This window comes from Eptesicus fuscus, chromosome 1, assembly GCF_027574615.1.
Source record: "Eptesicus fuscus isolate TK198812 chromosome 1, DD_ASM_mEF_20220401, whole genome shotgun sequence".
NCBI classification, from domain to species: Eukaryota; Metazoa; Chordata; class Mammalia; order Chiroptera; family Vespertilionidae; genus Eptesicus; species Eptesicus fuscus.
The window spans coordinates 44,472,502-44,483,864 of NC_072473.1; the positions used below are offsets into that span (position 1 = coordinate 44,472,502).

At 38.7% G+C, this 11,363-nt stretch overlaps 1 protein-coding gene across 1 annotated transcript in view; it reads left to right on the forward strand.

Annotated features, from left to right (window-relative positions):
• Positions 1–11,117, forward strand: part of ZDHHC15 (zinc finger DHHC-type palmitoyltransferase 15) — a 257,211-nt gene extending 246,094 nt beyond the window's left edge. The window contains exon 10 of the mRNA XM_028137195.2: positions 11,006–11,117. Within this exon, the coding sequence (XP_027992996.2) occupies positions 11,006–11,117 (112 nt within the window). The remainder of the gene's footprint in view (positions 1–11,005) is intronic.
• The last annotated feature ends 246 nt before the right edge of the window (positions 11,118–11,363 follow it).

An 11,363-nucleotide genomic window follows, 5' to 3' on the forward strand; every position in this document is an offset into this window, starting at 1 on the left:
ACATTAAGAGACTTATGAATAAACTTAACCAAGGTGGTAAAAGACCTGTACTCAGAAAACTACAGGACATTTAAAAAATTTATGAAGAAGATATAAACAAGTGGAATAATATACTTTGTTCATGGATTGGTAGAATCAACATCATTAAAATGTCCATACTATCCAAAGCAATCTACAGATTCAATGTAATCCTTATTAAACTACCAATAGCATATTTCACAGATCTAGAAAAAACTCTCCAAAAATTTATATGGAATCAATAAAGACCCCGAATAGCTGCAGCAATATTGAGAAAGAAGAACAAAGTTGGAGAGATTACAATACCAGATATCAAGTTATACTATAAAACACTGTACTCAAAACAGCCTGGTACTGGTACAAGAACAGGCATATATATCAATGGAATATAACAGAGAACCCAGAAATCATCCCAAGCCTTTATGCTCAATTAATATTTGACAAATGAGGCAAGAGCATACAATGGAGTCAAGATAGTCTCTTCAATAAATGGTTCCGTGAAAATTGGACAGGTGGATGCAAAAAAATGAAAGTGTACTTTCAACTTACACCAAACATAAGAATAAACTCAAAATGGATAAAAGACTTAAATGTAAGATATGATACCCTAAAAATCCTAGAGTAAATCATTGGCAGCAAAATACCAGGCATCTCTCACATCAATATGTTTACCCATACATCTTCCAGGACAATGGAAACTAAGGAGAAAATAAATAAATGGGACTACATCCGAATAAAAAGCTTCTGCACAGCAAAAGAAACCATCAACAAAATAATAAGAGAGCACACTGCATGGCAGAACATATTTGGCAATGATACATTGGATAATGGTTTAACCTCCAAATTTTATAGGGAACTCATACAAGTTAACAAACGAAAGATAAAAAAAATCCAAGTAAAAAATGGGCAAAGGACCTAAATGCAAACTTCTCTAAAGTAGACATATAAGGTCAAGAGACATGAACAAATGCTCAAAGCTACTAATCATCCAAGAAATGCAAATTAAAAAGATAATGAGATGGCACCTCATACCTGTCAGAATGGCTATCATCAACAAATCCACAAACAAGTGTTGGTGAGGATGTGGAGAAAAGGGAACCCTGGTACAATGCTGGTGGTAATGCAGATTGGTACAGCCTCTGTGGAAAACAGGATGAAGTTTCCTCAAAAAATTAAAAAGGGAACGCCCATTTGACTCAGTGATCCACTTCTAGTAATATATCCTAAGAAATCTTAAAAACCAATCAGAAAGACTATGTGCATCCCTATGTTCATAACTGCAATTTACAATAGCTAAGATTTGGAAACAGCCTACTTGCCTATCAGCAAATGAGTGGATTTAAAAAATGTGCTATATCTATAAAATGGAATACTACCCCCAGCTATAAAAAAAAGGAAGAACCCCTACCATTTGCACAAGCATGGATGGACTTAGAGAGCATTATGGTAAATGAAATAAGCCAGTCACAGAAAGATAAGTATCACATGATCTTACTCACATGTAGAATCTAATGAACAATATAAACTGATGAACAAAAATATACCCAGAGACATAAAAGCATTGAACAGACTGTCAAACCTCAGAGAGAAGGCAGGGGAGAGTTCGGGGATGGAGGAAGAGATCAACTAATGAACTCTTATGCATATATGCATAACCCATGGACACAAACAATTGGGTGCTGAAGGCCTAGGGTGGGGGGTAGGGGTGGCATGGGAGAAGTCAATGGGGGGAAAATGGGACATATGTAATACTTTAAACAATAAAGATTTTTTATTTTATTTTATTGTTAAACAATAAAGATTTTTCTATGCATCAATTGATATGACCAAGTGATTTTTATCTCTCAATTTGTTTATGTGATGTATCACGTTTATTGATTTGCGGATATTGTACCATCCTTGCATCCCTGGGATAAATCCTACTTGGTCATGGTGTATGATCTTACTGATATAATGCTGGATCCTATTTGCTAGAATTTTGTTGAGTATTTTGGCATCTATGTTCATGAGGGATATTGGCCTATACTTCTCTTTCATTGTGTTATCTTTATCTGGTTTTGGTATTAGGGTGATGCTGGCTTCAAAGAATGAGCTTGGAAGTGTTCCTTCCTCTTGAATTTCTTGGAATAGTCTGAGGAGGATAGGTTTTAGTTCTTCTTTGAATGTTTGGTAACCCCCCCGCCCCGCCCCACCCAGTGAAGCCATTTGGCTCCTGGCTTTTGTTTGCCAGAAGCTTTTTGATGACTGCTTCAATTTTCTCCATAGTTATTGGCCTATTGAGATTTGTAGATTCTTCCTGATTGAGTTTTAGGAGGTTGTATTTTTCTAGGAATACATCCATTTCCTCTAAATTTTCTAGTTTGTTGGAATAGAGTTTTTCATAGTATTTTTTAACAATCCTTTGCATTTCTGTGGGGTCTGTTGTTATGTTGCATCTTTCGTTTCTGATTTTGTTTATTTGGGTCCTCTCTTTCTGCTTCTTGGTGAGCCTGGTTAGAGGTTCATCAATCTTGTTTATCCTTTCAAAGAACCAGCTCTTGGTTTCATTGATCTTTTGTACTGTTCTTTTCTTTTGGTCTCTATGTCATTTACATTGATTGGACAGATTATTATGATCTCTGAGTGCATAATAACATGGCCACTCAGTGTATATCCTATATTATAAAGTATGCAACTTGTCCCCTCGACCAGGAGTTCGACCAGCAGGCAGGTACCAGGCCACAAATATATATATATATATATATATATATATATATATATATATATATATATGCTCACTCTGGGCTTTTCTTGATGCTTTCTTTCTAATTCTTTAAGTTGTAGAGTTAGATGACTTATTACCATTTTTTCTTGAGGGTTTTTGTTTATTTATTTTTTTTTTTTGAGGTAGGCCTGTAGAGCATTGAAATTCCCTCTCAGGACTGCTTTCATTGTGTCCCATAGATTTTGGATTGCTGTGTTTTCATTGCCATTCATTTCCAGAATGTTTTAAATTTATTCTTTGATCTCTTTGGTAACATAATCATTATTCAATAGCATGCTATTCAGCTTCCAAGTGTTTGAATTTTTTCATTGTTTTTATTATAGTTTATTTTTAACCCTTTGCACTCGCTTGCTTTTTTCTCGATTCCTTTATTCTAATGCTAACCGTGTCTAGTCACACTCGACATCCGAGTGCAAAAGGTTAATATTATGCCATTGTGGTCTGAGAAGATGCTTGATATGATTTCAATCTTCTTGAATTTGGAGAGACTTCGCTTGTGACCCAATATGTGATCTATCTTTGAAAATGTCCCATGTGCACTTGAGAAGAATGTATATTCCGTACATTTGTGGTGAAATATCCTGAAGATGTCAATTAAGTCCATCTGATCTAGTGAGTCCTTTAGGATTGCTGTTTATTTGCTGATTTTTTGTCTAGAGGTTTATCCAAAAATATCAGTGGGGTGTTAAAGTCCCATACTATGATTGTATTGTTGTCAATCTCTCCCTTGATATCTTCGAGGAGGTTTTTTTTTTATGTATTTGGGTGCTCCTGCATTGGGTGCATATATTTTTATCAGGGTTATATCCTCTTGTTTTATCAATCCCTTTAGTATTATGAAGTGGCCTTCCTTATCTCTTGTTATGGCCTTCACTTTGAGGTCTATTTTGTCAGATAAGTATTGCTACCCCAGCTTTTTTTTTTTTTTTTTTCATTTCAATTTCCCTGAAAGATATTTTTCCATCCTTTAACTTTCAGCCTGTGTGACTTCCTTGTTCTAAGGTTGGTCTCTTGTAGACAGCATATATATGGGTCATGTTTTCATCCATTCAGCCACTCGATGTCTTTTGATTGGAGCATTTATTCCATATCTGTTTAAAGTTATTATTGATAGGTACTTGCTTGTAGCCATTTTTATTTTTTGTGTCTGTGTTCCTTCTTCCCTTTTTATTTCTTCTTTTTACAGCAGTCTCTTTAGCATTTCTTGCATTGCTAGCTTGGTAGTGATAAACTCTCTTAGCCTTTTTTTGTCTGTGAATCTCCTTACTTCCCCTTCAATTTTGAATGATAGCCTTGCTTGATAGAGTATTCTTGGATTCAGTCCCCTGCCCTGCATCACTTTGTATACTTCCTTCCAGTCCTTTCTGGCTTGATGTGTTTCTATTGAGAAATCATTTGATAATCTAATGAGAGATCCCTTGTACATAACTTTCTGTTTCTCTCTTGCAGTCTTTAGGATTCTCTCTTTGTCCTGATCATTTGCCATCATAATTACGATGTGTCTTGGTGTCGGTCTTTTTGGGTTCATCTTGTTTGTGACTCTTTGTGTTTGTGTGATATTTTCTTCCCCACATCAGGGATGTTTTCTGACATTATTTCTGCAAATTGGTGTGCTAACCATTGTTCCTCTTTCTGTCATTCTGGCACCCCTATTATTCATATGTTGCTTCATTTCATATTGTCCCAAAGTTCCCTTAGGCTTTCCTCTTGCTTTTAATTTTTTCTCCAATTGCAGTTCAGTTTGGGTGTGTTCAGCTTCCCTGTCTTCTAATTTGCTTATTCATTCCTCTACTTCTCCTAGTCTACTGTTGAAACTTTCCCTGGTGGTTTTTATTGCAGCTATATAACTCTTTATTTCTTCTTGATTCTTACATACGTTGTTGATTTTTTTCATCCATCCAGTTTATGAACTATATGACCCTTATTCTGAATCTTTTTCTGACATATTTCATACCTCTGTTTCACTTAGCTGCTTTTCTGGTTATTCCTCCTTTTGTTTCCTTTGGGGGTGTCTTTGTCTCCTGATTTTTGCTCTCATTGAAGGGTCTAGGTGTCAAGTTGTGCAGGGGCTGCTCCTTAGTTGGCAGTGGCTCCTCTGACAGCAGTTGCTCCTCAGGCAGTCGCAGCAGCAGCTGCTCCTCAGTTGAAGACAGCTCCTCTGGTGGGCACTGCTCACAGCAGCAGTGGCTTTTCTGGAAGGCGGGGGCAGGCTGCTCATGAGGCTGCTGCTCCTCAGATAGGGGCAGGCTGCTCCTCAGATGGGGCAGGCTTCTTGCATGGCTGCTGCTCCTCAGATGGGGTCAGGCTGCTGCCCCTCAGATGGGGGTGTGCTGCTCACGCGACTGCTGCTTCTTGGACAGGGGAAGGTTGCTCGTATGGCTGCTGTTCCTCGGATGGGGACAGGTTGCTTGCATTGCTGCTGTTCCTTGGACTTGGGCAGGCTGCACGAGGATTCTGCTCCTTGGATGTGGGCGGGCTTATCGCAGGGCTGCTGCTCCTCAGACAGGGATGGGCTGCTCACTTGGCTGCTGCTCACATGGTCATGGTGCCCTGGGCTAAAGTGTTGGGCTGGCCAAAGGGGATAGCGTTTCAGAACTCACAGGAGCCTATGCCTGGTGTCGTTGGAGTCTTGGTGACCGTGGGACCAAAGCCGAGGCATCAGGTCCCTGCTGGGGGTAGATGTAGAGTCCTAGTTGTTGTCTGAGGGCACCCTGGGTGGAAGTGAGGCTGTGATCCCAGTCACAACAGCTCTCCCCTTCAAAAAGGTGCAGCCTCTGCAGAAGAGCTGGCCACTCTGAGACTGTTTGCAATGGTTTCAGAGGCTGCCTGGTTAGGTGAGCTGGTTCAGCCTGCCGCCCAAGGTCCTGTGGGATCTAACTGTGACACACACACACACAAACACACACACACACACACACACACACACACACACACACACACACACACCATACATCCACACACTCCTCTTTCGCTCCCGCACTCACTCATGCTCTCACCCTCACTGCCACCATCTTCCTGCCTCTGTAATTTGGTCTGGAGTGTTATTGACCCTTTCTTGAATGGAGTCTCCTCTTTGGGTATCTGGTTATGTGGCTTGCTCTCTACCACATTGGCCAAACAGGACAAATGCAACTCGACAAGACATGACACAAAGGCTACAAAACATGAAGGTACTCACAACACCTATAACCCCAATATAAGTGACCACCAGAGAAAAGGGAATTAGGGGAGAGAAAAGAGAGCACAAATGATATCGAAGAGAGAAAAAATGGTATCACAGAAAAGAAAAAGAAGTAAAAGGAAATATACACAGTAGGTCCTCGGGTTACGTTGAAGATCCATTCCTACAGCGCGATGTAATGCAATTTTCACCGTAAGTCAGAACCCAACTACATCACTCACATGGAGCACATACACAGCAGTAATGAAGTGAAACAGTAAAAAAAAATTAAAAGAAAGATAAAAATTCCTGACTTTTACTTGTGGTAAATAAATAATAAAAAACATAAAGCACATATGTACATATGTCGAAATGATAGAACTTTTTTAATATAAATAAATGGGAGATGGCGATGTAAACATGAAACAACATATGTTGAGTTCGATGTAACCCGATGACTGCGTGTGTGTGTGTGTGTGTGTGTATATATATATATATATATATATATATATATATATAGAGAGAGAGAGAGAGAGAGAGAGAGAGAGAGAGAGAGAAAGAGAGAGAAAACACCAGAGAATAAACAGATAAACCAAAACATACAAACACCAAATACCCAGTAAAGAGGGTGGGGGCAGAATTTGTAGAGGCCAAGTTTATATACAGAAAGTAAGGTTAAGGAATTGTATGAATATGGGGAGGATCTCAGTTCAGTATAGAGGAAGTAGAAAGAGGATGAGCGGATAAGAAGAAAGAGAAAGAGAAGAAAAAATAATAACAACAAATTTTTAAAAATTAAATAATAGGATAAAATAAAATTAGAATGATGAAAATAATGTGAAAAGAAATAGAAAATGAAGAAACAAATGAAAAAAGGAAATAAAGAAAAAAGATAAAAGAGATAACAAAATAATAATAAAATAAAATAAAAATGAAAAAGTGAGGTGTTGTTCCTTTCCACTGAGTTTTAATTCCCCATGAGGGCTGGTTTAAGATCCCACTCTTCTGTACTGTCTGCCGCTTCTCAATTTCCTGTTGCTGGGATTGAATGGCCTCTCTTTAGGCCAGTCCCTGAGGATTCTCAGGGACTATTCATATTTTTTATATCCTTTGTACCACTCAGGGTGTAGTCTGGGTGTGGCTGTATTGGTTGCCTGGAGAATGCAGGGAGGGGCTATCTCTTCAGGACAAAATGGCTGCCTAGGTCCAGCATGTCAGGCATGACTCAGCGCCAAACTTTCGGCCACCTCTTTCTGACCTTCTCCTCTCCCCAGCCTCTCCCCAGACTCCACAAGTCTGCACCTCCACCTGCACCTCAGCTATGGGTGTTTTGTATTTGAAAAGTCCTATGAACTAGGTTTAGTGAATAAAAGCAAAGACAAAAAAGAGGGGAAAGAGCTGACCAATGTGAGCCCCTCTCCCACCTGGATGGCTGTCCCCTCTGGGCTCAGTCTCTCATGGCTGTAGACTTAGATATAGAATTCCCTCCTACCAGCAGTCCTGTGGACCTCCTTTCCACAGTCAGATGCCACGCATGTCCCAAGGGATGCGGCCTCTGTTCTGTGCAGCTTCTTTCTTACCCTCTGGGCTTGGAGGGATTGCAGTTCTCTCCAACCCAGATCCCTGATTTTACCATTCTCCAGTCATCCTCTGCCCTTCCCGACTATGAATTGTTTCACCAACTGTGTCTACTTTGCCAATTCTGGGTGGATGTTATTCGATTTACTTGCTCATTCTATTTGTCCTGGAACAAGGCTTGGGACACAACCTCCTATTTTGCCACCATTTTGTCTCCCTAAAATGTACAATCTTGAAGAAATAGGTAAATTCCTAGAAACATACAGTATTGCAAGACTGCAATACTTGAAGAAATAGGTAAATTCCTAGAAACATACAGTATTGTCAAGAAGCAACTGAAAATATGAACAGACCAATAACTACTTAGGAAACTGAATCAGTAATTTAAAAAAAAAACTCCAATAAACAAAAGTCCTGTAACAGATGGCTTCACACATTACCTTTTTTACAAATATTCAAAGAAATAACATGTATCCTACTCAAACTAATAAAAATTTTCAGTAGGAGGGAAGGCTCCTAAGCTCATTTTACAAATTGAGCATTACCCTGATTCTAAGACCAGAAAAAAGACACTTAAAAAATAAAAATTGTAGGCCAATATTCCTGGTGAAATTAGTTATAAAAATTCTCAAGAAAATGTTAACAAATTGAATTCAGCAATACATTAAAAAGTGGGATGTATTCCTGGGATTCAAGGTTGTCTCAATGTCCACAAATAAATTCACGTGATACACAACAGAAACAAAATGAGGGATAAAAATCATATGATCATATCAATAGATGTGAAAAAGCATTTGAGAAAATTCAACCTCCATTTATGATGAAAACTCTGCAAAATGGGAATAGAGGGAACATACTTTAACACAATAAAAGCCATATATGACAAACTCACAGCAAATGTGATACTTAATGGTACATACTAGAAGCATTTTCACCAAGATCAGGAACAGGATAAGGATATCCACTTTCACCACTCATATTCAACCTGGTATTGGAAGCTGTAGCCACAGCAATCAGACAAGAAAATGAAATAACAAGTATCCAAGTTGGAAAGAAAGAAGTGAGACTGTCATTATTTGCCAATGGCATGATACTATATAGAGAGAATTCTAAAGACCCCAACAAAACCGATTAGAACTGATAAATGAATTAAGTACAGTAGCAGGATACAAAATTAGTGTTCAGAAATCAGTTGCATTTTTACATACCAATAATAAACGATCAGAAAGGGAAATTAAGAAAACAAATAAAATGTCTGGGAATAAATTAAACCAAGGAGGTAAAATACCTGTATTTGGAAAATTGTAAGACATTAAGGAAATAAATTGAAGAAGACACAAATAAATGGAAGCATATACCATGATCACGGATTGGAAGAATTAACATCATTAAAATGTTCATATTATCCAAACCAATCTATAGATTCAATACAATGCCTATCAAAATACCAATGATATTTTTTACAGAAATACAACAAATCATCTTAAAATTTATATGGGAATACAAAAGAACCTGAATAGCCACAGAAATCCTTAAAAAGAGGTTCAAAGTTGGGGTTATCATGCTACCTGATATGAAACTATACTACAAGGCGATAATAGTCAAAACAGCATGGTACTGGCATAGAAACACACACAGACCAATGGGACAAAATAAAAGCCCCAAAATAAACCCACACCTATATGGTCAATTAATCTATAAATTAGGAGGCAAGAATATGCAATGGGGTAAAGATAGTCTATGCAATAAATAGTATTGGGAAAATTGGACAGATATGTGAAGATGAAACTAGACTACCAAATTACACATACACAATAATAAATTAAAAATGAATAAAAGACAAATACAAGTCATGAAATCATAAAAATCCTAGAAGAAAAAATCAGCAGTAAAATCCCTGACATTTATCTTAGCAATATTTTTTCTAATATATCTCTTCAGACAATGAAAACAAAGGAAATAATAAACAAATTGGACTACATCAAACTAAAAAGTTTTTGCACAGCAAGGGAAACCATCAACAAAACAAAAGGCAACCTACTGAATGGGAGAAGATATTCACTAATGATACATCTGATAAGGTGTTAATATCCAAAATTTACAAATAACTCATACAACTCAACACCAAACAAACAAACAATCTAACTAAAAAGTGGGCAGAGGATTTTCAGTAAAACATATTTGTAAACAGGATAAAAGGCATAGGTAATATAAAATGAATAATGCAAATGTCACTCCTACAAATATGGAGTGCATTCAGATATAAAAACTTAAATGTTCAAATTGTAACCTACTTTAGCCATTTCAGTCTCCTCCAATGTATCCCATCTCTTAGTAGCTAGAGAGTGACCTGGGAGGTGATCCTAGGTCAACATAGATATCCATTAGGTGGATTCCACATGCAGAAAATTGCACACAGAATCTGCCCTCTTAGGAATGCCACACTCTGGCTCTTTCCCCCAATTCCTAACAACCTTTATACCGTACAAACCAAATAGTGGGGCATTCAGACATTATTATATACTAGAGGCCTGGTGCATAAAATTTGTGCAGGGGGGGTGTCCTCAGCCCAGCCTGCACCCTCTCCAATCCGGAACCCCTCGGGGGATGTCTGACTACTGGTTTAGGCCCGATTCCGGAGATCAGACCTAAACCGGCAGTCGGACATCCCTCTCACAATCCAGGACTGCTGGCTCCTAACTGCTCACCTGCCTGCCTATCTGATCACCCCTAACTTCCCCCCTCTGCCAGCCTGGTCGCCCTTAACTGCCCCCGCCCCCCCGCTGGCCTGGTCGTCCCTTACTGCCCCCCCTGCCAGCCTGGTCACCCCCAACTGTTCCCCCCCCCCCCACTGGCCTGGTTGCCCCACACAGCCTTCTGTTCAGTCATTTGGTCATCCCTCACTAACCCCTTGCCTGCCTGGTCGCCCCATGCAGCCTGCTGTTCAGTTATTTGGTTGTCCCTCACTAACCACCCTGACAGTCTTATCGCCCCATGCAGCCTGCTATTCGGTCGTTACTGTTACTGTGATGGCGTCCCAGACAATTTGCATATTCCTCTATTATTAGTATAGATCACCAATTCACAGCAACTTATTTCCACTGCATTCAATGATTCTGAATCTGCTAATGCTCTTCAAACATTTAGAAGCAATCAATAAAATAGTGGGATATAAATTTGGATCATCAACATTAAATATTATGATGTGTTCTTTGCACACATAGAATGTTTTTGTTTGTAAGCAACTCTTTAACTTGTTTCTTACAATGCTCAGTCAATACTGATGCAGAAAAAGAAGATATAGATATTGAAATCAATAAAGCAAGTAAATGATGCTATTGTAAGATTCTGTTCCACTATGTTTCTAGCCAATAATCTAAATGGTTAAAATCTTGCTAAGAACTCCCTTCTTATTTGTAATAGGGCTTTTGCCTTACAAAAATATCTGTTAGACACAAGAGCTCATTGCCTCCTTTTCCCACCAGCCCTGGTGATGGACACTCCTTCCCTATGAGGTGCATGAGTGAATCACAGAACCCACTGCTAGCAAATGAAGAAAACTGGGGAGACAATGATTATGACAACCCAGGTAAGTAGGCTCAAAAGAAAGGAATTCTTTTCTCCATCCAGCAGACAAAGCACTGATAAAAACCATGTTAACTAATAAAGACCAAGTGAGAAAATTTTGTTCAGAAAGATTATATAACATGCCAATCTCATAAGTGCCCTTTGGATAGAGGACAGTTGTGGCCAGGTTTGTAAATCTGCCCTCTTAGGAATGCTTCACTTTGGCTTTTCCCCGCAATTCCTAATAACCTTTCTGCCATGCAAGCCAAATAGTGG